Source organism: Microtus pennsylvanicus, chromosome 19 (assembly GCF_037038515.1).
Source record: "Microtus pennsylvanicus isolate mMicPen1 chromosome 19, mMicPen1.hap1, whole genome shotgun sequence".
In the NCBI taxonomy this organism is placed as follows: Eukaryota; Metazoa; Chordata; class Mammalia; order Rodentia; family Cricetidae; genus Microtus; species Microtus pennsylvanicus.
The window spans coordinates 24,919,234-24,946,272 of NC_134597.1; the positions used below are offsets into that span (position 1 = coordinate 24,919,234).

Here is a 27,039-nt window from a genome sequence, read left to right on the forward strand (position 1 = left end):
ATGTTACTTTACAAATGCCGTCATGCCTTTTGGCATTCTGCCACCTTTCCAGAGTTGGAATGGCTTCAGATGACTCGTCATTTTCCAGTGTCACAAAGAGTTAAAAGTATGTTGAGATTCTGGCAGCGAGTGAGGCAAGTTATGTGTACTTTGGCTCCAGCGCAAACAGTGCTTCCCCGCTGGGTACGCTTTCAGCATACGCTCCAGTGACCAACAAGAGTAACTGGAGAGGAGCTTGGGTGGACAGAGTGGTCAAGCAGAGAAGAGCAGTGAGAAAGAAGGCGGACACTAAGGGATCTTTGCTGTCTCTGCATGTGGCCCTAATTATTCTGTTGATAATTATGGAAGGACGAAAACGGATTGGGTAGAGGAGAAATTATGTATGAATATCAAGCTCAGAGCCTAGGTCTGGCTTCACAACCGGGTTATGTCATTGTCACTATGACACTGCTTTGGTAGTCTATAAATATGTCTAGTTTTAAGAAGTGTTAAGTGTAAAATGTATTTACTTTTATTTTGTGTATATAAGCACTTTGCCCGTGTGTGTGTGTGTGTGTGTGTATGTGTGTGTGTGTGTGTGTGAGTGTACACCATGTGTGCCTGGTGCCCTCTGAAACCAGAAAAGTGTTGGATCTGTGGAATTGGAGCTACAAACTGTTATAAGCCAAAAGATAGGTTCTGTTTCCAGAACTACATTTCCTCTAAAGAGCAGGAAGCAACAGCAACAGAACTGAGCTGGAGAAATGGCGGCGGTGTAACAGTGTTTCCTAGTGAGCCCTGCTTTCGCAGAGGACGGTCCAGGTCCAGGCACCCGCGTGAAGCCTCACAACCGCCTGACGCTCCAGCACCAGGAGATCTACCACCTCTGGCCTCCTCGGCACTTGTACTCAAGAGTGCAGTGCTCTTGCCCCACAGGTATGCATAATTTAAAGTAAAATAATAAATTAAAAAAAAACTAAGTTGCTCAAGATTTGGTTTGGATTTTGTTTGTTTGTTTCTTAGATTTTTTTATGAGTGTAAATTTGGTGTTACTTTAAGAGCACAAAATTATGCATTAGGAAAAAATTGGTTTGCTCAAAATTATTATTCAGAATCATAATTTATTCAAGTGAATAAATCTAATGTCTTTTTCATTTTAAAATTGCACCTGGGGAATAGCTGCTGAACTTTAAAACACAAGATCACATTTGACTTTTTTGTACCAAGAAGAAACCAGCAAAGACTTAGGGAAGATACCGTAAACATGGCCATGGCCCACATGACTAGATGTTATCTTTTTTTTCCTAGATCTATGACCTTCCACACATCACTTACTTCCAGAAAACATGTAAAAAGGAACAACATCTCCAGAAAATAATTCCAGGGAGAAAGGTGCAGAGAAAAAAGAGGAAGAAAACCCCAAACTTATTTATTGACTTTTTTTCTCAAGCCCTTACATTTTTGCGAATGCATAAATGTCACCACAACATTTGCCTGTTTTCCTACTTTCTGGGCTTCTGTATCTCCAGGGGCCCTCCATCTGGAAGTCTAGCTGGCCCTCTGTATCCATGGATCCTGCATCCTCAGAGTCAGCCAACAGTGTTGAAGATATTGGGAGGCGGGGTGCACATATCCTGAACATTTTTATTTTTTTTTCTTATTATTCCTGGACTGGCCGGTCTTGCATAACAACAGTTTCACAGCGTGTATATGGTGTGAGGTATTACAAAGTATCTAAATAGGACTTAAACTATGCAGGAAAACGAGCATAGGATGTGTGCACGCAGCATGCCGTTCTATAGAAGGGACTTGAGCACACTCATGCTTTGGTCTCCCAGGGAGATCCCAGAACTACCCCCTGTGGATACTAGGGTCATAGCTATTAATCTGAGCCTTGCTCTGAGAAGCTGCAGGAACTCCCTGACCCAGCTTATGTTCCAAGAAGCTCATCTTTTTCTGCTGCCGTTCTTAAGAAAAAAAGGTGAACACAGAGATACTAAGCTCCATTTTACATTGCAATTCTAGAACTCTTTCCTTCAATGACTTGCTGGCCATTCTTAAATTGTGCTTGTCTGAGCTGAAGAACATAGCATCCCTGTCCCTGGAGAGACAAAGGAACTTTGCTCTTTGCCCAAAATACCTCTCTTTCCCAGAGCCATTTCCCCTCCTCTGAGAAATGCTGTCGTGTCAGGCTGCACTGCCCTTGAACCAGACAACTTTCTCTACTTCTTCATCTGTCTAAATAAAGCTAACCTACATTTGCTGTCTAATTCATTCGGAGGCTTGCTGGTGCTATTTAAAGTCCCCTCAAGGCCCCTGAGAAAAACAAGATGCTTTATCTCCTGGAAGGAACTGTAGCTTTGCTGGTCATTTAAGGAATTTAGGCATCTTAAGAATTTGTTCAGCCTTCTCTGATTAGGACAGGATGAACAAAGGAACTCTTCGGGGGTTTTGGTTCCAGGCAGCTTTCATTGACTTGTACAGGCCTGGGATGAGTTGACAGAAAAAGAGGGAGGGAGTTGAAAAGTAAGTGTGTGTGTGTGTGTGTGTGTGTGTGTGCGCGCGCGTGCTCCAAGTTTCATGAAATCTAACTTTTCTGAAGATTAATCTGTCATGTTTTATTGTGGTCTCTGATGACTGATTAGGTCACTGTGAGTTTATTTACTCCCTTTGGGAACAACTACGATAGTTTAAAGACAGCTGCCATCTCAGTAAACCGAATTCGAGCATTTGGTCTGCTGCCACCTCTCCTTTCAGGCTTCATGGGCCGTTTCATTAGAGAACCCTGTTTCCTTCATGTTCCGGAAAAGCAAATTGTGCCAAGATGGTTGCCGAACAGGGCTCCACTGTGCGTTTATAAAGGTCTGGGTTCAGAGGCTTGGGATTTGTTGTTTGTTTCTTCAGATCCAGAATTTATGGGGTCTGTTGGCTTGCCTCGTGGGAGGGCGAGCTGGTACAGCTCGACTGTCTTAGCCATTAGGGCCCTGCTGCTACCTTCCGCGCAAGCTTATTATCAGCATCCACTTACCCAGCCAGGATGCTGTGACGTCCATGGCAGAGAGTGAGTCAGAAGCCACAAGCTAACAGGTCTATTCCTTCCCTCTGTCACCTAGGAAACCAACTCATCATCCACAGGAAATGCAGGCCCCGATGGGGAGTGTGCCCAGATCAGGTTAGAAAACTGGCAGTGAGCTTTTCAAAAGAGGTCAAATAATAATACGCAGAATTTTGGTCTGAGGTGGGAAGTAGATCCAGCCTCAGAAGTGTGGATCAGGGGACGGGGGGGGGGGGCTATCCCACAGAAACAGCAAGAGAAATTAATCAGCTAAAAGCAAGCAAGATGTCTGCTTTAGAAGAACCTGACCAAGGGCAAGAGATGTACAGACATGATCTCATGCCGCCAGCAAACAGCGCTTTTGGCCCAGTAGCTGAGGGTCTTTGGAGGTGGGTATGCTTATTCTGTGTGTGAAAAGAGAAGAGGAAATTGGCAGTGCACCCGGCCAGGCTTTCTGCAGTTTGACATCCCACAGTATGGTCATTATAATTTATTCCCCAGCACTGTCTTCTCCGGAGTCACACGTTAATTTCCCCTATGCTTTGTCACTGCTAGCTGGTGCTGTGTTTTTCTTGACTTTTTATACCAGTGAGCCGTTGACTCTAGTATTTACTTCTGGTTGGTCACAGTGTTCAGACACCAGTGGGTATCAGTTTAATGTGGCTGAGAAAACCGACCTGTACAGCCTCATGTTGTTTGGTAAACTTTTTGTTTCTGGACAGATTTACACTCCCGTTGCTTTGTGGGTGAGAGATCCTACGTCAGAGTTCATGCATCCTGCCAGAATTTACTGTTCTACACACAAAGGATTTCTGAGTGGGAAGCAAAGCTCCATAATCATGTGGCCCAGCCACCTCATTTTTCATACAAGACCTGTCTAAGATTGCATGGTGAGGTGGTGTGTAGGTGTAGGTTGGTGGCAGGGAACTTCTTCCAGCGGTGGGGAGAAGAGATAGCAAGTTTAATGGAAGGCTCAGATGGATCTCCAGGAAACATAGCTGCCTCTGAGACTGTTAAAATAAACAAACTACTTTGATTAATGTAAGAAGCCCTACCTAGTTAGAAGGGACAACTGGTCTACCACAGGCTGGGCAGGGCATGCCAAGAGTATGATGCTACACCCAGAGTACTAGCTGAACAGGGAACAGTGACAGCCCTGAGTGTATCTAGCGGAGGGCAAATCAGTGTTAAGAGTTCTGGTTGGTACAGTCTTAGACGAGATGAAGGATGTGAAACTTTTTAGCCTGTATCCTAGAGGATTTGTTATAGGAGAGGAAGGAGGGGGTACAGTCAAGCAGGTGAATGGCTGTCTTGAAGACAGCTTGGATTTATTCTCTGCACCTGAGAAAGACAATACGGAAGTGGTATGAGTTAGAGGGTGGTGACTGGGTGGCAGTGGCACACGCCTTTAATTCCAGCACTCAGGGGGCAGAGGGCAAGCAGATCTCTGTGAGTTCAAAGCCAGCCTGGTCTACAGAGTGAGTTCCAGGGCCGCTAGGATTGTGACACAGAGAAATCCTATCTTGAAAACAAACAAACAAAAATTTCAAGGGTGGTGAAGTTTAGGAGTTTATTTTCATATTATTAATTTTCTGATATCTCAAGCTGACAAAGTATGCTTGATCAAAGGAAAAAGCCATGGGATAATATCAGACTAAGTGATACGGTAATGAATTAATCCACTGTCCCTGCAGGAGTTCCAATATGCATTCACTCCTCCAAAGGATTTGGAGGATTTGCTGAACACCTGCTGTATGTCAGTTGTTCTAAGCACTAAGGATGCAAGCATAAGTGGTACCTACTTCTTGTGCCGAGGTCATAGCCGTTTGCTGGGGACCTCAGGGATGTAGGATGCTGGGAAGAGACTCACGGACAGAGGTGCTTTGTTTGGCTGTGGTATTAGTGTGGTGTTAGCAGTACTAGCTGCTGCAGTATACCTAAAAACCGATCTCATGGCTCAACCACACAGGAAGGTTCTCCTACCATATAACATCCAAGATGTGTAGGACCGTTTCTAGCAACAGTCCCAAGACCGGGGCTTTCTGTCATCTTTACTGTGTAGCCCATGGAATCACTCTAGGTGTTAGCATCTTGCTAGCAAGTGGAGAGAATGTGGAGTATTGGGGCTGTGGGTTTGGCTGGACCTGGAAGTGGTACTCATGTACTCTGCTCACATTAATCTGCTGGAATTTGTCCTGTGTCCACACCCAGCCAAGAGAAGAGTTCAAATACAGCCTTGGCTTTGGGTGTAGCTCGGTGATTGAGTGTGTGCCGTGCAAGCTCCAGGCTCTGAGATCAGTCCCCAGCAGCAGCAGCAGGGACAACAACAACACACACATACAGAGGACAGCCGGAACCGGGGGTACACGCAGTATTCTCAACAGCCGAAGAGGGAAGCAGGCTTTGATGCCTGAGCGACAAAATCTTTACGGTAGCCAATCCCAAGGTTCTCTGACTCTGGTGACAGAGCCAAGACAAGACTGTGGGGAGAGGGCTGGCTTCTCTATTTTATTTGTTTATTTTCTTTATATTATGCTTAGTTAATTTGTTGGTTGACTAATGCAAGTCTTAAGAATTTATAGTATACACAAATTTTGATAAATATATACAGGCTAGTTACTATGCATTCCCTCATATAATTATGTTTTTTCAGTGGTGAGATATTTATTTATTTATTTATCTATTTATTTATTTATTGTGGTTTTTTTTTTCTTTTTGAGACAGGGTTTCTCTGTCTCAAACAGGACAGCGATGGAGCCTGTCCTGGAACTCGTTCTGTTGACCAGGCTGACCTTGAACTCACAGAGATCCACCTGCCTCTGCCTCCCAAGAGCTGGCATTAAAGGTGTGTGCCACTACCACCTGGCTGCGACATTTTTTAAATTTTCATATTTAAAGGCTATGTTATCATGTCTCATGTTTATATTGTGTCTTCACAAGGGAGGTCTTCTACTCAAGATGTATTCAAGGACTTGTGTTTTACTTTGATTTGTGCTGGTGTGGATTGAATATGGGGTCTGGCCACACACTAAAAAGTGCTCTATCATGAAGCATCAGCCTCAGCCCTCAAGATACATCATTACATTGAAATAGCGAGGTAGAAAATGAAGCCGACTTCATGTATGAACAGGGAAATGCTCTCTGTTTGGATTTGTTTGCATATACGAAACATGGGAAAGATATGCAGGAAACCATGGAGACCGGGATGAGGGCAGAGGGAGGATGGTAGCATCGCTGGGAACGAAGATTCTTGTATTCATTTAAATATTTTCTTCTTATCTATTTATAAAACTGCATAATTAAAAATATCTTATTCTGTTGCAGAAGAGTGTTCCACTGACTGACCTCTTTTTGTTTTCAAATGAAGAGGAGCCAAGAATAGGACTGCTTGGGAAGGTGCGCTGCACAGAACTCTCGAGGCTCGGGTAAAAACCATGTGGAATGTGGAGCCTTTCTTGTTACAACAAGTCTGTCCTTGGCTAATTAGAGCTTTCAACGAAAAGCAAAAGAGCGTTAGAGCGGCGACCTGGCTTTTTGCGGGATCATCTAAAAGTTCCTGGGTGCTTTTCTGTGGAAAACCTTTGTTGATCTTCATAACATTCCTGTCTTAGCTTTCCTCCACTGTAACAAAATACCTAAGATAATTAACTTAGAAAGAGAGAAGGTTGATTTTGGCTTGTCATTGTAGAGGTTCCAGCTGGGCCCCTGTCTGAGGTGAGACAGACTCCGTGGTAGGAGAGAGTGATGGGGCAAAATGTCCACCGTATGTCCTGGAAGCAAACAGAAAGAGAAGTGAAGGCCCCACAGTCCCTTCTGAAGGCATGCCCTCAGGGATGCAAGGACCTTCCACTAGACCCTCCCTGGCAAGGATTTTACCACTTCGCTCTAGCACTGCCTTGGGACCAGTCTTAACATTTAGACATTTGGAAGTCAGTCAGTGTGTGAACTATAGCAATCCCTATTGTAGGTGTTAAAACTAAAATTAATTTCTTGTTTGGTAAGGTATTTTTAAGACCAGGGTATGAGCTTGTCTACAAATTCATGCTAGGCTTATCAGCCCGTCCTTTTGCTTTCAGGGTCATCTCATCATTGGAAGAATGGGATAAAAATGCTTGGTGCTTCATAGCATTCCCCCCCCCCCCCAGATTTTCTCAGTGAATCTTTCCATCAACCGTACACATTAATCAGGACTGGTATTATCTCAGCTTTAGAGATGAAACACAATGGCGGCCACTATAAACAAAGTAACAAGATCCATGAAAACTGGGGAAAGTAGGGCTTTTGATCAACCATCACTAGTTGAAAGACAGAAAGACAGATATTTCAGCAGAAAATTGGCCAAGGGTGTGTGTGTGTGTGTGTGTGTGAGATCATACAAAAATACCATAGTGATAAAGGATAAACCATCCTTAGTTAATTGACAAAGGTCTATGGGTTGATTGAATGGAGCATCGATGTGTTTCTGGGAGAGATGTTAGTCAGCCCAATCCCAAGAATAAGAATAAGAAACATATTAAGGGGTTAAGCATAACCTGTAACCTCTGCTAATTATTCTGACAGAAATGTATAGTGATTTATGACAAGTGGGTCAGATGGCATAGCAAGGAAATAGGATGTCAAACTATTGCTTTAAAAAAAAAGGAAGCCGAGTGGTGGAGGTATATGTCTTTAATCCCCGCACTCAGGAGGCAGGGGCAGGTGGATCTCTGAGTTCAAGGCTAGCCTGGACTACAGAGTGAGTTCCAGAACAGTCAAGGCTATACAGGGAAACCCTGTCTTGAAAAACAAGACAAACAAAACAAAAAAAGGCGAGTTGTTGGGGAGACAGCTTGTTCTGTATGGCACTTCTGTCTAAACTTGAGAATCCTCTCCTGTTTAACATTTATTTGGAAAAAGCTAGCTATGTAAACCCTGTGATTTGGGAAACAGAGTCTGGAGGATCCTGGGGCTTGCTGTCTAGCCTTTTTTTTTTTTTTGAGATAGGGTTTCTCTGTAGCTTTAAAGCCTGTCTTGGAACTAGATCTTGTAGACCAGGTTGGCCTCTAACTCACAGAGATCCACCTGCCTCTGCCTCCCCGAGTGCTGGGATTAAAGGTGTGTGCCATCAACTCCTGACATAACCATCTTAACCTAATTGGCAAACCCCAGGTCCCAGTGAGGGACTGTATCTCAAAATATCACAGTGGCCAACTCCTGAGGAACTGCACCCTGGCTGACCTCTGACCTCTACATGCCCGTGCACACACATACAGAATCATGTCAAAGAACTATGCAAAGAAAAAAAAAGTTAGAGAGATGGCTCGGCTGTTAAGAGCACTGGCTGCTCTTTCAGAGGTCCTGAGTTCAATTCCCAGCAACCACATGGTGGCTCACAACCATCTATAGTGGGATCTGATGCCCTCTTCTGTGCGTGCAGATAGATAACAAAAAGTTAGTTAGTAAACTGCGCAGGGATGTGTCTGTGCTTTATAAAACGGTGAGTTCTGAAAGACTGTTAATATGTCAGCTGTCAAGAGCGATTTAAGTTCCGGAAGCCATGTTGGTTCCTTCAAAGTTTTATGTCTAGGCTGCAGGAGAATGGTGAGGCTGTGGCTCTAAGTGGCCTTGACCCGACGGAGCCACCCTGGTGTTCAGCAAATGTTTCCGAAGGATCTTTAAACACATCTGCCTTCCAAAAGCTTGCGTGGAACTTCAGCCCTCACCTGAATTCGTGCTTAGATTTTAGGTATTGGGTGTTGTGACTTATTTCCCATGCCAGCGTGTTTCCAGTCCTTAGATGCCATGCCCTTGTATTTGCAGACCGCTGGTCATCGCATAGCCCACCCGCATTTCCCACGTCTCTTCAGTCTCTCTGTCTTTCTGGATGAGCCCACCACTCCCAGCGCTCCATGGTAGAACCCTGGGTTCAATCACCGGTGCAGATGGATGGCCCGTTTCTCCTTACCCACATGCAGCTTCGAGGACTCTTCTCACTACACCGGGTGCTTCGATCTCTTTATTTCCACCAGAATAAGCCTCTTCTTATCAGCTCGCCCAATACTCTCCCGCACTTTCGTAATTATCAGACAGATGGGGTTCGAATGTTACAAAACACCCAGCACTAAATACAGGCAACAAGATGGCGACAAAATGTCGTTAGCCAGGGCTGAAATCAACAACAGCCAACGTTGCTGCTGTCTGCTGGAGGCCGGGGAAGCGGAAAGTCTATGACTTTTTTTTTTTCCATTTTTGTGAAAGGTGACAGGTTGCCAAGCTGCCAAGAACTCCTTCTGCCTTTGCTCAGAATGCTCTGCCGAAGTACATTTGAGACATCAACCATCAAATTACATATAAATATGTAATCAACTGGAGTTATTTTTAGCTAGCTCAGTGGGTTTACATTGACTGAGCGGGCTGAGGCTGCGGGTTTGAACCCACGTGGCTTATTTAACGCATGAAGAAAATTCGTCACCTAGGTAGCCTGTCCCTGCAATCGAGCATGTCATAAATGTGTGATCTTCGGGAGATCTAGCTGTACTGTGTAGGGGGCAGTCATTTCATTTCTGGTACAACCCTCCGAGGGCAGTGCAAGTACCTACCTTTGTAACAATGACCTTGGGCTCTTTCATCTCAGAACCTCAATTAGCCATTCACAAAAGAGAAGATGCCTTAGTCATATGTTTAGAACAATTTGTAATGTATTTATAAGCACAGGTTGGATCACAGTGTTCTCAAATGTAAAATACTTTTTAAAAAAATCAAAAGAGGCCATTTCGCCCTTCTCATGGAGAGTATTAGAAAACTAGAGGGTGGTACCTGATTCAGCTCACTGCCTGGGGACCTGAGGACCATTATTCCTATGGAGTTTCTGCCCTGAGATTTGCCCGAGCTCAGGTCAGCTTAGCTGGAGGATGCTCCACCGCTCTCCAAGCCCAGAAGGATTCACAACCCAGCTTCTGGGCAAGAGAAAAGGGAAAACAACCCTCATGTCCCTCTGTTTGAGGATTTGTTCCCCCATCTAGAGCTCCAAGTAATCCTGTAAAACAAACAAAACAACAACAACCCACCCTGTCCCTGGCCTCCTAGCTCTGGTTTGCAGGGCTCCTTTGAGGTCTGCCCCCCACTGCTTCCCTCTCAAGGCTTCTGAGTCAGCCTGTGAGTCACCTCACTCATTAGCCGAACTCAGAACGCCTCTCCATCCCCGGATCTCTTTTGTTTCCTTGTATCTAGCAGCTTTCTTGGCAGCCCCCAAAGCCAGAGACAACTTTGAAGCTAGAGGGTGGGTTGCTCCCAAGATGGTCTGCTTGTTAAGGAGACTGGCAGACACCGAGTAGAATTTAGATGGAGATGGTGGTGTGTGCACTGTGGCCTTGGAGGGATTTCAGGGACCAGGCTTAGCCTCCACGCCTCTGTCCATTTAGAGGGCAGCACAAAGGTCCCTGAATATTGGTGCACTCCCCGTTCTTTCTGTTTTAGACAGGGTGTCATTGTGTAGCCCTTGCTGCTTCGGAACTTGCTTTATAGACCAGACTGGTCTCAAACTCACAGAGATTTGCCTGTCTCTGCCTCCCAAGTACTGAGTCATAGGGACAACACAACCACGCTCAGCTACCTTTCTGTTCTCTTTCTAGTCTTTTGCTCCTCTCCTCCCACCTTCCCTTCTATGCACACTCTCTTGGATGATATCAGGAGAAAGTTTATGGACTGTTTGGGGGACAGACAGGAAAAGAACAATCAGTGTCCTTAGGTCATGAGACTCTTTTATCCTGTCCTTTCAGGTCTGTCTTTCCATCTCAGTTCTCTTGATTTTACATCCCCTGTGCTTTCCCTCTTGTGGGAGGTGGGCAGGCAAGGCAGGATGAGAGATGGAGTTATCTCTGTTGATGCCTCCTGGGTCTATCAAGACGCCCAGTGAAAGGATGCTAATAAGAACTCTAAATTCACTTGTAGGAACAGCAGCTCCGTGGCCCCATTATTAATTCATTAATCATAAAGCCTTTCGTGAAGTGGGGACCATTCGACTTGGCTGAGTGTGACAGTTTTCACTAAACTCAACAATTTAGTTCTGAAGGGCTCCCAAGAGACCACCCACACTTCCCATCCTACCGGCGGTGACGAAGCACCTGTGCACCTGCAAGGAGGACGGGGCCTCTGTGTCTGCCCTGTGCCTGCATCACCTCGGAGGCTGGCTGAGATGCAGCTTCCAGTTCAGCAGCCCGGGTGGAAGGCTGTCTTCTGCACATCTGTAAGTTCCTGGAGGTCCCACTAGCTCAGGGACCACATGTGGAGCGGCAAGGCTCCAGGGTCTCTGGAGAAGAGGGGTAAAAGACTTCCTCTGTCTCCAGGAAACAACCTGCAGCTTAGGGACACCGCTCTCTGCATCCCTCCGCCTCAGCTGGTGACATTTGCCTGCAAAGCCCAGACAGTACTGGACTGTTCCTCCAGACTCCGCCGTCTCTTTCCTAACCTCACTCCAGTGAAGGGTGTTCCTTAACATTGTAAGATTTAGGTTTGGTATTAGTACAGGAAAAGGGCCTCATGGGTTTTCAGCCCTGACTGTGAGGTCTCATCCAGCTCAAATTACCAGGAGGCTTAGAACTCACATTTAGGGAGAACCTGAAACCCATAACCTGTTTCTTTGATTGTTACAGGGATCACCACTTATTTGATAGGCCAATCTTTTGCTGATTTTTTTTTACTGGGGCTTTTGGCTTTTAATTATTGACTTAGGATAGCTCTTTGTTATAATAATAAAAGGAATGAAGTCTCTCTCTCTCTCTCTATATATATATATATATATATATACACATATACATGTGTGTACATATAATTAAATTTGGAGTTTGTATTTTCTTGTTAATTTTCTTGTTAATTTAGTCAGGCATGGTGACACACATCCATAGCTGCAGCATTCATGAAGCTGAGGCAGAAGAATGATGTGCAGTGTGAGGCTAGCCTGGGCTATACAATGATTCCTAGGCCTGCCTGGACTACAGAGTGAGCCCCTGTCTCAAAAGCAGTTTCTTCTTCTTCTTGCCAATCTGTGCAAGACTCTACTGCAGTAGCGTTCCATCTCTGTAAAGGGAAGTATTAAAGAGGACCACGCGTCTCGGGGAACTGCTGAGCATGAAGCGAAGGTACACGCGGGACACGAGCAAGTACAAACACACACCATGCTTAGTTCACTGTCAGAGCTGAAATGAATCCAGTGGCTTTCTTGAGCCTCGGTGTGTTGGGCTTCAGTGACTGATGTTGACAAATTCCAGTTTCGTTTTGTTCTGTGTTTAGTTTGGTTTGGGTTAAACAAACATTTGTTAGGCCCTTGCAAGGACTGGCTGTAGTGACCTCAGTTCTGGTTGTTCTGAGAACCAGAAGGGGAAGTTCGAGGCTGTCCATTAAGAGCGTTCTCTATGTATCCGAGTCCATGATTTGCGCCAGCCGTTGGCCTCCTCCCCTACCACTCAGTAAGCCATCAACAGATGTATTCTTCTCCCGTTCTCCCACCCCTAGCCATCTCCGTAGCATCAAGGTGAGATGGCTGGGTGTCTCCTTGTCCTCTTTGCTTGCTTTCATCTCTATCGGGAAGCTAGGCTTGTTAGAGTTCACACATACGAAACTCCCTTTTCAGTATTGGAGATGGAACCTGGGGCCTCGTGCCTGTTAGGTAAACTCTCTACCACTGAGCACATCTCCAGCCCTCTTTTTCACTTTTTTATTTTGTGTGTGTGTATGTCTATTTATGAACATGTAGGTGTGGGTACGTGTGCATGCAGAGGTAACGGCACGTATCTTCTTCTCTTGCTCCCCATGTAATTCTCTCGCTGAATCTGGAGCTCACCAATTTGACTAGACTGTCCGGCCAGCAAAAGCCAGGGATCCCCCTGCCTCAGCAACCCCAGTGTTATAGGAGTTATAGGCACACATCTCTGAAGCTGCTTTTTCTGTTGGTTTTAGGGAACTTAACTCAGATTCTCCTGTTAAGGAGGCATCACAAGCCACGGAGCCATCGTCACCCTTTTAGCTTTTTATTTTAAACAGCCCCATTAAGTTTCCAAAGTTGCTTTCAGCCCACTTTATAGCCAAGGCTGATTTTGAACTTGCTTCAGCCTCCCAAGTAGCTGCGATTACAGGCTTGTTGTCAGGCCTGGCTCTGTTTTATATATAAGTTATGTGCATAGTTGGATTATCACTTATACTGACCAGTTTTTGCTTCAGCTTCCCTAGAAATTTTGTACCACTTCCCCCATCTATGGTGTTTAATGCATTTACGTTATCCCCACTATAGTCAGGGGTGGGACTGGGGGCCCGGAGAATATATAATCGGCTTTAATAGTAAAATGAAAATATGTGAAGATAATTTTTTTTTTGCCTCTGATAGATTCGGAGGTTTTGATAGAGTCAAAGACAGAAACGTCTAATGGCAAAATTGATCAACTATCCAGGTAGAGAATGCACCCCCGCCTTACTGTACCCTGTTATTCTTTCTGAACACAAATCTGCCTTATGGTCCTGCCAGTGAGTGAATGTAAAACGAACAAGTCAATATTATCGAATCCCGTGCATTTGCCAAACACTGTGCTAAGTGCCTTCACATACATTTTCTCATTTAATGGCTCCTTTGCTTACTTACTGCAATGGAAAAAGTGGAACTGGGCCTTTGGTTGCTCCTCCCCCTCTCTGTCTGCGCTAGCCTTCCGCTCACACTGAAACAAAATCCATTCTTTCTCCTCTCATCCAGGTCTATGGCCAAAAGTTGGTTTCTCATTTCTAGAAAATGAAAGATGTGTTGATTTAGGAGAAAGATGAGGGCTTAAGACAACCTGCTGCATCACGCCACATCGTGTGGTGGGTACCTACCTCTGGCTTCTTTCCTAGACCAGCCGTCATGCTCTGGGGGACCAGGGCCCCCATCCATTCACCCCTCCCTTTGATTGATATGACATATGTTACTTACCACTGTCACTAACACCAAGCCTCCCCTGATGAAACAAAATAAGACAAGACAAAACAACCCTGTCTTCTGGAGACAATGGACATGTCTTGAGACGTCTGGCTGTTTTCTCCTCTCACTGTGATTCTGATCTTGAATTCCCCTAGGAAAGCATTGCCTGGGTGAAGTTGCACCACCAGCAAGAAAGGAATCTTCCAGGACTCCAGGAGAAAGCCTGCCTCCTTAACTCAACTCTTAGGAATGGCTCTCCAGCTGCTGACAGAGCCATATGGGCCCAGCCCTAAGGTTGGTGCAGGCTTCCCAGGTGTCTTACAAAAAAGGAGGCAACCAGTGGTAGCCAGAGCCGAGCAGAGGCAGTGACCCATTTACAGATGCATCCCAACATCCAGTGGCCAGCAGCCTGTGCTACAATGCCGTGGTGTGTGACTGAGTTACAGCTGGCCTAGGCTGGTGGAGTAGAGGTACTGAGCCATCAACAGGACCTGTTTACCATCAGCATGGGATGACATTGTTATTCCAGAGGCTTCTGTTCTTCTTCCCTTTGTGCAGCAGACATCTGAGTAACCGTGGTGGGCACTGAGCTGGAGGTGGGCACACAGCTTGCCCTCCACTGCAGAAAGATGAGTAGAAGAATGTGGGAAAGACACTTAAAACTTAAAGAAACTCACAACTGTAGGATTGAGAGCATAGCCCTCCAAAGTGTGTGAGAAGTCGTACAAAAGGGTGATATGATTGGTTACCTTGAACAACCTGACACAGTGCACAGCCAGCTGGGAATGGAGTCTTGATAAGGGATTTCTTAGATCAGTGTGGTGGTTTGAATGGGGATATCCCCCCATAGGCTCAGATGTTTGGACACTTGCTCCCCACTTGGTGGTGCTGTTTGGGAGGTTTAGGAGATGTGGATTCTACGTCCTGAGGTAGGCTTTGAGAGCATAATTTACTCTTGTCATTTCCAGGTCCTTCTCTCTGCTTGCCGCTTGCCGATTGAGATGGGAGCTGTTCCTGCCGCCATGTCTGCCACCTGTTGCCAAGATTCCCTGCTACGATGGTCTCTTATCCCATAAGCCAGTAAAATCTTCTATAAGCCGCCTTGATCATGGTGGGTTTTTTAACTTTTTAAAAAATAATTTATCTCTATTTTATGTGCATTGTTATTTTGTCTGCCTGTATGTCTGTGAGGGTGTCGGATCCCTTGGATTTGGAGTTACAGACCGTTGTGAGATGCCATGTGCGTCTGGAATTGAATCCAGGTCATCTGGAAGAGCAGTCAGTGCTCTTAACCACTGAACCATCCCTCTAGCCTCAATCATGGTCTTTTTATCATGGCAACAATGGCAACAGAAAAGTAACTAACACAATCAGGTTGGCCAATTGGGGAGAAGGAGAGAGGATGTGTCTGGGAGGTGAGTCAGGCTAATCAATAACAGTGTGATCTTGCTTGTCTGGTGTAGGGTCTGAAGTCGATCTGAGGGAACTGGGAGCCACTAACTGTCCTAGGATGAGGGAAGGACATTAAAATATGTTTGTTCTCTTAGCCCAGGATAGGGGTGTGTGTGTGTGTGTGTGTGTGTGTGTGTGTGTGTGTGTGTGTGTGCGCATACTCTATGGACTGAGCCTATCACATGTACCATACAACTTCATTCCCAGCCCTATATCTTGCTTTCAGTCAAACAAAGTTTATACAGATGTTTATTGGGAAAAGTATGAATTATTCTTTTTATTTCCCATTAATAATATTTTGGATTTTTTATTTAATAATTTTTAAAAAGAAGCGAATACTTTGATAAATAGGCTTCATCCTGTCTCTGACTTTCCTACCAGACTTAATCAGAATTAAGGAAATTATAAGCTAATTTAAAGTTAGGACCCTGTTCAATTTTATTTCTATAATACCTAACATACAGTACCCAGCTCATAGTTCACAGAGTATTCAAGCTGAGTCTTTTTTTGCATAGAATTTATATGGGAATTAACATACACAGGAGAAAAAAAGCTATGGTAATAATCAAATTCTGACATTTTGGTTCCAATATCTTATTTTTAACTGATTTTAATTGGCATGTAATAATTGCTTATATCTACGGGGTAGAGAGCGATGATTCAATCCATATATGCAATGTGCATTGATCAGATCAGCAGGATTGGCCTTTCCATCTTATTGGACATCTGTCACGTCCTGTGTTCAGACCCTGCAAACGCCTGTCTTCTTGCTCTTGATAGTGGAGTAATATTCTGTAGACGACAGTCACCCCATTGTGCTATCATTCCTTTCATTGGTGCATTGTTGCCTTCCTCTGTCCCACATCTCCTCCCCTGCGAAGTCTCTTTTTATGACATGTTATTGGGTTATGTTTTTAGAACGCAATTGTAAGATGAAGACTAAATGTACGGTAGTTTTAGGGCCAGTGTGGAGAATTTTGTAGCCCAGAGACAAGGAAATGATGCAGACCCAAGCTACACCAGGGCAATAAGAATGCAGACAGGAGGGTCCCAGGGGTATAGAACTGTTGTTCCAGGTGGGGCAGCGGGCATTCTAATGGCTCTAGGCTTTGGTGGGTGGAGGCAACAGTAAGAAAAGAAGACCTGTTGGGAGGCTCCTGGGGCAGAAACCCTTTCAGTGCCTTGAGGACCACGTGGATGTCAGTGGAGCTGGGGACTTTCCCCGTGCAATGCAAAGGAGGCTTCATGAGAGGCCAGACCCTGGAGGCTAGAAAGGATGGGGTTCCTAACACCTGCCTGGTTGCTAAGATTGAGTCTTTGTGGAACCCAGGCTGCAAATGAGAGGTCTTCGGTACCTGCAGCCAAGCAGGGCCTGATGAGCTGTTTCCATGGAGACACAGTGCTGTGTGCAGGCGTAGGCGGCTTGATCCATTCCAGAGCCTTGGGTCACAAGACTGTAGCGGGCTAACAGGAAAAAGGCTTGATCGATCAGGAAAGGATGTTCAAAACTATTGGCAGCTAATTGAGGCTGTGTTGTCATAATTCTAGATTAAGGCTAACAAATCGGGATCCTGCTAGCTGCCACTTAGCAAAAGCACAAGGAAGCAGACACCAATTCAGTTCAGGCTAACCCCAAATGCACAGACACCCATCCCAGGCCCATTCTGTATCCTTGAGTTCTTAAGTAGCTACATCTCTCTTCCAACCCTCTGAGACACAGGCAGCGACCGGGAGACTTAATCTCCTTTTCATTTGTCATATGAATGGCAAAAAATATGCAGGAAGCCTAAGCCTGGCTCTTGAAAAAAAAAACCCTCAGATTCTGGCAAAGCTCCAAGCTGGATGTTGGGAAGCATTTTGAGAACGACTGTGCACAGAGCCAGCAGCTCACAGCGCTCAGAAGATGGAGGCCAGGTGATTAGTGATTCAAAGCCTGCTGCAGCAACGCGAAACCCTATCTCAAAACAAAAACTAGCAAAAAGAAAGCCGGCAGCAATGAAGTCCCAAGTATGTAGCATGTATACATGTATGTCATAAAATGGCCATAACATGCGGTTTACCATTGGACATTTTGAAGTGTACAATTCAGTGGCATAAAGGACATGCATGATCTTGGACTGGAGATGTAGGTCATTGGTACAGCATGTGCTTAGAATACACTCGCTGTGGGTTCCAAATAGCACTTTCTCTTTTTTTTTTTTTTTGAAGTATGCTTACAATCTTCTGCATCCATTATCACTATCCACTTCCAAATTTACACTTTGCTCTAGTTAATTTTATATTGCTGTATGTAACAAAATACCAGAGGCAGGATACTCTGTAAAGAAGAAAGGTTTATTTATCAGGAGTCTCGGGATTCAAGAGCATGATGCTGGCATCTGAATGGTCTGTTGAGGACTCGTGGTAGATGGTTCCACAAGGGTGGGTATGCGTGTGGAGGAGGTCACATGGCAAGATGGAATTCATTAGACCAGCATCAACCTGCGTGTATGGACAGAGTCTACACATCCTGAATGGTTTACACCAGGCCCTACCACCTCGTCACTACAACATTGGGGACCTAGGCTCCAGTCTATGAGTGACCTTCTGGGGGACAAACTTTATAGCATGCCTTAAAGATGTTAAACCCTGCGGTCGTGCTGTGGTGTTTCTGCCGGCGGAGTGATAGTTAGGGCGATGGCTTATCTCAGTTGTCAGCTTGGTGGAGTTTAAAATCACCAAGGTGTGTCTGTGAGAGATTATCTAGACCAACTTTACTGAGAAGGGCAGACCCACCGTAAAGGTGGGTGATGCCATTCCACGGGCTGGGATCATTGGAGACTGAGCAAAAAAAAGTAAGCAAACTGAACCCAAGCACCCATCTCCCTCAGTGTTTGATACGGTGTGTCCAGCCACCTCAAGCACCTACTGCCATGCCTTGCCATCATCCTGGACTGTATCCTTTGGAACTGTAAGCAAAGTTCCTCCCTCCCTCCCTCCCTCCCTCCCTCCCTCCCTCCCTCCCTCCCTTCCTCCTTCCCTCCCTTCCCCTTCCTTCCTTCCCCTTCCTCCCTCCCTCCCTCCCTGCCTCCCTCCCTTCCTTTCTTCCCTCCCTCCCTCCCTTCCTTCCCTCCCCCTCCTTCCCTTCCTTCCTCCCTCCTTCCCTTCCTCCCTCCCTCTTTTCCCCCTCCCTCCCTCCCTCCCTCCCTCCCTCCCTCCCTCCCTTCCTTCCTTCCCTCCCCCTCCTTCCTTTCCTCCCTCCCTTCTTTCCCCCTTCCTCACTCCTTCCCTTCCTCCCTCCCTTCTTTCCCCCTTCCTCACTCCCTCCCTTCCTCACTCCCTCCTTTCCCCCTCCCTCCCTCCCTCCCTCCCTCCCTCCCTCCCTCCCTCCCTCCTTCCCTCTCTTCCTCCCTCCCTTTGCTTTTGTTAGATGCTTGGCCAGGGTAATGAGGTGACTAATGCCTCAGTCAGAGGAAAAACTGGGTAAAGCCTGTTTTGGTCAGTTACCGTCATTGTAGACATGGGGGATGGTGACATAAAGGTCCTCATGGTGTGGGTGAACTTGTTAAACCTGCTCTCTGGAAAGGGATTGATTTTAACTTCTTGATTCGATAGAACTGACTCTTCTTGATCTACTATTATTCAAATGGTCGAGCAGTACTAAGAATTTATGTCAGGGCCGGGGCCTTTACAGTGATCTTGTTAGAGGAAAACCTTGTTCCCAAATTAGTGGGACATAGTGTGGGAGGAACTATTTAGGAACCAGCTTCAATTTAAGTGAGAAAAAAAGTTAGTGCTTGAGATGAGACATTATTTTTATAATATTTTTAATTTATTCTTTGAGAATTTCATACAGGTATATTATGCATTTTGAGTGTATCTATCCCATACCCCCCTCCAGATCCCCTTGGGACTCCTCAACAAGTCCCTCTTCTCTTTCTTTCTTTTTTTTTCTTTTCTTTTTCAAGACAGGTTTCTCTATGTAACAGCTCTGGCTGTGTCCTGGAACTTGCTCTGTAGACCAGGCTGGCCTCGAACTCACAGAGATCCACCTGCCTCTGCCTCCCAAGTGCCTGGTTTAAAGGTGTGCACCACTACTGTGCAGCTCTTATTTTCAACTAAGTTCAATTACTGTTGGCCTATACATACATTTTTGAGGTCAAAAATAGCAGACTGAGCCGGGCGGTGGTGGCGCACGCCTTTAATCCCAGCACTCGGGAGGCAGAGGCAGGCGGATTTCTGTGAGTTTGAGGCCAGCCTGGTCTACCAAAAAGCTACGGAGAAACCCTGTCTCGAAAAATCAAAAAAAAAAAAATAGCAGACTGTACATCTCATCTTAGGGAAAAAATTGACAGTAGCATTAAGTAATTCATATTTACCAGTTCAATTTGGCTACTTTTCAATGTATATATATTACAAAAATTATACTCTACATAATAAATATTTGTAATTATTCATTTAACCACTAAATGTATTTTATATTAATTTTTGATATCATAGATGAGAGTTGAGTCTGCGTTGTTTCCACCCCTCCCTCTCTCACTTCCAATGCCTTCCATGCCCCCCACTCCCTTCCAAATTCATTACCTATCCTTCTTTATCACTGTTACATAGATATATGCACACACATATATATGTAGCTATATATTGCATATGCACAATACACACACACAAATATATGAAGCTTACTGAACCCATTTGGTATAATCTTCTTTCATAATTATAACTTCACAACTTTGTGACTTGGCTTATGTCTCCAATCGCAGGTCAATGTGTTTAGAATATTGTCTTATTTACTCTTCCTGTTGCAGTGATAAAGGGACCCTGACAAGAGCCACTTAAGGGAAAGGAGACTTATTTTGGCTCAGTGTTCAAGGGTACAGTCCATCGTGGAGGTGAGTCAGAGCAGCAGGAGCCCAGCACAGCTGGTCGTAGCGTATTAACAATTAGAAGCAGACGTTGGGGAATGCATGTCCTCAGCTCTATTTCTTCGTTCCATTCATCCCAGGACTCAGCCCAGGTCACAGTACCATCCACAGTGGTCAGGTCTCCCCAGCTCACTTGGTCTAGTCAACAGTGTCCCCCAGCAGCATGCCCAGAGATCGTGTTCCAGGGGATTCTGAACCCCAACAAGCTGACAGTTGTACTAACAGCTGCCATCATCTGGGCTCATTCTCTAGATCTAAGCTCAGTGGGCCCCAAAGCTCAAAGCAGCCACCGCAAGGATACATGCTCAGAACAAAGGAGAAGGAGGGAGAAGAACAGGATTGATTTGATGAAATTTTTTTCTACTGTAAATCCAGTCTAACTCTCATACCATGTTTTGGGAAACTTAGCGAGAAATGCTTTAGTAAACCATTCCTGGGAACTCGACTCAGAGGAGCCAGGCTGCTTTCTGTGTTTTCACTCCAAACACCAGGGAGAAATCTAGGGATTTGTAGGTCTTCTGCTTTGTTTTGGCCACTGTATTCTGTGCAGTTCTCAGAGTATGGCCATAGCGTTTTCATTCGGTCCGGGATGATCAAGCAGTTCTTTATCTCCACATTCACCTCCATTTATCAGAGCCCAAACCCCGGAGGGAAGCTCAGAAAAACATTATTAGCAGTCAAGACAGTGTTTGTAGTCATTAAGATCCTATTAGAAGGCGATTTCCAGAATGGCGCTGGGAAGAGCCCTACAGTCCCTGTCAACAAAACATTCATATTGTAAAAACAATCATTCAAAGTCTCGAGAAAGCTTCCTAAGGGTATACAGCAAGTACTCGTTTATTTAAGAAAATCTACTAATCTCAATAAGAGAGAGAACTTATGGCATCTAAACCATGCTCCCTCCTACTCCATCTAACCTAGATTGTTGTGACAGAAGCTCCAGCCTGCCCAGGAAGGCAGGGCTCTTGTCAGTCAAGGCCAACAGTGTCTCCTTGCCACATCTATGTTGTAGGTGCTAAATTCCATCCCATCCCCCCCCCCAAAAGTGCAGGCCAAAGGTGGAGGACTTTATTCCTGTCCAAGCCTCCACTTAGATATGGCAGACACATAAAAGTGGGGACCAATGGCATCCACGCTATTTGGTGTGTGACGCAGTCTCCACAAAGGAAAATGAAAAGCAAAACAAGAGGTCACTGCCCCCACTCAATGCTCTTTCTGTAAAGCAGGGCCATCAGGACGAGCCAAGTGCCCATATTCAAGAGGAGAGTCCTAGAGACTCTGGAAGGAAAGGGGCCAGCTGTAAGAACACAGAGTGCTGATGAGGAGAGGCTGTGTTTGGAAGAGGACATGGCAAAGTTCCCACTGAAGTCAGTTAAGAACAGTTGAGACTGGGGTACTAAGCAATGAAGAGGAAGCTGTTGGCTCCGCGAGAGAACTAGATAAGCTTTAGGTTGGTTAGTTTGCTAGAGAATATTAGGGAAAGAAAGAGCCAAGGAGAACCTTCTGGGCTTCGGACAAATCTTGAAGACTGACCACAAAAGCCACCGCGAAGAGGCTGCTGTGTAATTGGATCAATGTGGAGAAATCTATGACCCAGAGCATTGGGGGGGAAGCAGAGCAATTATATGGCAAAGAGTAGAGCGAACAACCTAGGGATCATATCACTAGAGGCTGAACACTTGAAGGAGAGGGAGGGAGGGACAGACAGACACAGTCAGGTTTCCTGAAAGCACCGCCATCCTGGAGTAACTGTGCGTGCTCTAAAAGTGACACTGGCTTTGATATAAAGCACAACTCGCTTTAATAATTACACAATTTCTTTCTGGGTTGAAAATCCTACTTGAAATCTTGAAATGTGCAGGTTCCTCTAGCACAAGCATGTCCTCATGCGTCCCTGGATAGCTAGGAAAGCAGCCCGACACATTGATAGACGGCAGCGTCGTGTCACAGTGTCAAAAGGCTGGACACCGCAGTGGATCACTGACTGGCCAAAAAGGGGCGGCACTCTTACTCACCAAGGCATCTGCCGAGGCTGCTTGACCTTGTCCTCCACCTCCAACCTCCCAGCTCTGCCTGAAGCCCTCCTCTTCTACTTGAGTTCTGAGCGGCCGTTCTACTAGAGAGAAGATTCTTAGTTGGTGCCCTTGTTGTCTCTTTCAGCGTTGTGAAAATATCTCCCACTGTTTCCGGGCAACTACGGTTTATGTGGAGAAGTCAGATGTTTATCTTATTTGGGTTCTTTTGTACATGTTTTGCCTGTGTTTTTCTTGTGGTTGTTTGTTTGTGGTGTGGGCCTCACCCATGCTAAGTAAATGCTCTGTCACTGCGACACACCCTTAACTGTTTGTTTTGCCTTTGCTATTGCTTGATCAAGTCGCTGCCACAATTCCCTTCCTCCTCTGTCTGTATTTTTACTTCAGTGTATCTAGGAGTAGAAGCTGTTCTTAGATAACTAGATGGATATATTTCATAAAAATTTCAGGGGTTTTGCCCATTATCTCACTAAATCCTTTCCCCCACTATGCATATGTTGATATATTCACTACAATTTAAAATCCCAGCACTCAGAAGGTAGTGGATCTCTGTGAGCTCAAGACCAGCCTGGTCTATAGAGCAAGTTCCAGGACAGACTCCAAAGCTACAGAGAAACCCTGTCTTGAAAAACCAAAATAAATAAATTAATTAATTAAATTTGGTAAATTATACATAATGTAGTTTCCCATTTTAATCATACAGTTCAGTGGCATTAAGCACACTGACAAAATTGTGCAACCATCCCCACTATTTCCAGACACTAATTCTACCCACACAGAGTAATTCTAATTCCTGTTTTCCCCTCCCATTCAAACATTCTTGTGATTCCATGACACCAGAACAAGATCGCATACTCCATCCGGGCATTCTTTTTCCTAAGTAATTCCACGTTCGCCTGAGACTCTTTTCCATATTTCTTCATATTTTCCCTCTGATCTTGACATCAAAAAATCTCTATCTTCAGATCCGCTGAATTGCTAGGTACTGTGGCACATGCCATTAATCCCAGCACTCAGGAGGCAGAGAAGTCTCTGAGTTCAAGGCCAGCCTGGTCTACAGAGGGAGTTTCAGCCAAAACTACATAGTGAGACCCAGTTTCAAAAAACAAAACAAAAAAATGTTGATTCTTCTTCTAGGGTGAATCTATCACTGCCTCAAAAAAAAATTATCAGCGTGGGACAGAGAAAGCCATCAGTTACAATTCCCAGAGACGTACTCTAACGGCAATATGTGTGGTGAGTTTTTCCTCTCCTTCCCTTCTGTTCTGAGATCACAGCTAGCCAGGGTACAATACAGGTCTATCCACGAAAGATGGATGTGACCTGCATGACCACCTGAAAGAGATGAGACCTAGTGACTTGCTTGTGGCATGTTGACTCTTAAAAGGAAAATGAATTGATCTGCAGGGTGCCTTGGATGAAACAGTCGTGATCCCTCTCTGTTAGTTCCCAGAAATACAACTGTCTGATCTTTCAATAGGATAGGCTTGCTCAACCCTTGAAGGAAGCTGGGGGTAGATAAGGAGCTAGTGGTTCCAGCTAAGGGCAGCGACTCTACTTACAGACTCTACACAGGCTAACGTTCTGTCTACTCTTTAACTTCCCTCTTTGACTTTTAAACGGATGTAAATCTTGTGTAGACTTACATCAGGATGCTCACAAGAGAGAACTCTGTCCTTCACCCCTTTCCCCATGCACGGTTCTAGTGTAGTTAGAGACAGAATCACAACACGAACACATAGTATCTATCATGGAGATCAAATGATTGCAAAGCGTTTGCAATACAGTCTTTATTTTCCTCTTTTCTGAAGAAAGATAAGCTTATTCATTGTTTAAATAAGATTTATAGGTCGTCTCAACATTTCAACATTAACCTCTGAAGAATAAGCACATTTTTGTGAGGGACACGCAGTTCTGCTATCATGCCTCAGAAAAGCTACGTAATTTTTAACATTATTAATCATTTATCTACATTTTGAATTTCCTTGCTTGTTTCCTGAAATATTGCTTCAAAACTGTGGTATACATACATAATGTAAAGCTTTCTATCTTAACCATATAAATCAGTGACACTAAACATATTGAAAACATTGTGCAACCCTCACCACTATTTCCAAACAATGACTCTATCCACGAAGAGTAATTCCTGTTTTTCCCTCCCCCTCCAAATATCTTGTGATTCTGTTTAATTCAAACAAGAACTCGTACTTCATTCAGGCATCCTATTTATGAAGATTCTTTCTGTCTCGTGTTGCCTCCTCGCTCCATAGCCACATGCATTGCATTCTCATGATGTCAGCTTCTGTTGAGTCCCATCTGATTGTCGCATGGAATATCCTGTGTTCTCTATTATCCGATTGCTTCTTTATGCTGCTATTTAACATGTTCTTCTCTGCGTTTCTTGTAAACTGGAGGTTAGATAGATTCAAAGATAATATGAATCAAGCGTACACTTGGGTAAAGTCCTCGTGGATAAATCTGTGTGCTTGCTACATCATTTTAGGTCAGAAGTAATGTCTGGTTGTCTCACCATTTGATGAGGCTAATAGGGAGTCAGGGGTCAAAGGGACAGTTTCCTATTAAATAAGTTTTGAAAGATGAGAATTGGTTATTAAACTTTTAGAAAGAATTACCCCTGTGTTAAAGACTCATATCATGTTGCCTGGCACATAGTCTTTGTCTTAGAGAACGTAGGTGGAGAAGCTGGATGTGGGGATATGCACCTGACGTCTCAGCATTTGAGATGTCAAAGTAGGAGGATTGGGAGTCCAAGGAAACAGCCCCAGCTATGGAAGAACCTGTCCAAAAACAAACAATCACAAAAGGCAGAGAAGAGGGAGAGAAAAAGTTGGAGACTGAGACATATATATATGTGTGTGTATATATATATATGTGTGTGTGTGTGTGTATATATATATATATATATATATATATATATATATATATATATATGTGGAAATATCTATACGGAAAGAGAAAGGGAGAGACACAGAGACAGAGATGCAGAGAGACTAACTAGGCTCTTTATGGTGTAGATGCCGTCCTGAAGCTCTAGTTTATCCCGATGAGTAGCTTGCTAATCAGCACAGAATAGGAAATACGAGGTCTGAAAGAGACTATGTGTTCTTTGGGCCCCAGGAGGGTCTTCAAACCTGGTCATTAACCAGAATTTAGCCGTAGACAATTTTTTTCTGACTTTTATCTAATGACAGAACACTTTGGAAACTCAGATATTAGAGAACTGTTTTTACAATGTTCTAAAATAAGTGGTGTGTGTGTGTGTGTGTGCGCGCGTGTGTGTGTGTGCGTGTGTGTGTGCGTGTGTGTGTGTGTGCGTGTGTGTGTGTGCGTGTGTGTGTGTGTGTGCGTGTGTGTGCGTGTGTGTGCGTGTGTGTGCGTGTGTGTGCGCGTGTGTGTGCGCGTGTGTGTGTGCATGTGTGTGTGTGTGCGTGTGTGTGCGTGTGTGTGTGTGTGCCCGTGTGTCCATCTTGACAAATCACTTTATGTTCCAAAGTTTAAAAGTTAAGGAATAACATTTATTTGGAAAGCATGATCTTTAGTTGTTTGCTGTGTACCTCCCATTTTAGAATGGGGGAGAGTCTATCCCTCTTGTTCTTATCTTTTGACTTTCTGCTGCTGTAAACTGAAGAGCCAACTCAGTGAAGACTCACAAAATTAAGTTAAAGAACTTCATTGTTATTTTTAAACTAAGAATTTGAACCTCTAAAAAAAATAAGCTAATTTTAATCTCCAAATAAATACTTTGTTTTAGAGCAGTTAAGTCCTTGTGCCAGCTAGTCTCTGCCCAAGGTTGCCCTGGATTTCTGGGTCCCCAGAGGGCTTTTTGGTTTCTGTTGTCTATCTGTTTTTATATTGATTTTTGTTTCAATTATGTTGTTTTTCATCTAGGAAGTTGTTGTGAATTCTCTGCACAGAGAAACAGAGTTCAACCTTAGGATGATGTTAGGCTTGTGGTTTTTTTTTTTTTTTTTGCAGCTAGAATTAAGTCATATACCGTCTTTCCATTTCTAAACTCTGCCCGCTTCCTTTGCTTGCTCCTTTTCTTTTTCTTCCTCCTGTCCTTCTCCCTTTCCATTGGTAGGTAGCGTGGGCTGGCACACTTCTCTGAGCCTCCCCATTCCCACTAGCAACTCTGTTTTGTAGACGGATCCTTCTGCTTCACATCAGCCTGTGGTTATGACACTCAGTGGAATCAAAGGAATGGAAGAATCCCAGGGGAGGACAGGCTGTGCCTGGGTCTAGGTGCTGAACTCCCTGCTGGCCAACTTCCCTCCGTTTGGATCTGCCAGCTGCAGTTTCTAGGCCAGGTTCTCAGGACTCTCAGAGTTCTGTGAGGATTATATCAGAAGCAGTTTAACTATATCCAGTACTTTAAAATGCCTGGGAAATTTTATGTATTACCCACACCAAACCTGAAGAGACTGATTAGAATAATGAAAAGTGTCATCCTTTGGTGGGGAGGAGTAGGTACAAGTCTGGAAGTTGTGGGGAGAATACATTGGGTAAAAACCATAGCCCATGTGAAGAAACCTTGTTGTGTCATCTGATGGGGAGAGAGAATACAGGGCTAGGATTGGTACCACAGGCCTACACCAGCACCAGGAAGGCTGAATTGGGAGGACCTTGAATTCAAGGCCAGATTGAAGCTATTTAGTGAGACCCTGTTCTGAA

At 44.7% G+C, this 27,039-nt stretch overlaps 1 protein-coding gene across 4 annotated transcripts in view; it reads left to right on the forward strand.

Moving 5' to 3' along the window:
- The window catches only part of LOC142838364 (uncharacterized), a 169,731-nt gene that overhangs the window by 102,902 nt on the left and 39,790 nt on the right, over positions 1–27,039 (forward strand). For 3 of the 4 annotated variants that reach the window (XR_012908540.1, XR_012908541.1, XR_012908542.1), the window contains exons 4-7: positions 6,359–6,459; positions 14,111–14,249; positions 14,924–15,066; positions 23,485–23,583. Coding sequence is in view for 1 of the 4 variants with exons in the window: in XM_075953749.1 (XP_075809864.1) it covers positions 14,233–14,249; positions 14,924–15,066 (160 nt within the window). In the remaining 3 variants the exon portion in view is untranslated. The remainder of the gene's footprint in view (positions 1–6,358; positions 6,460–14,110; positions 14,250–14,923; positions 15,067–23,484; positions 23,584–27,039) is intronic. The other variant, XM_075953749.1, reaches the window with a different exon arrangement.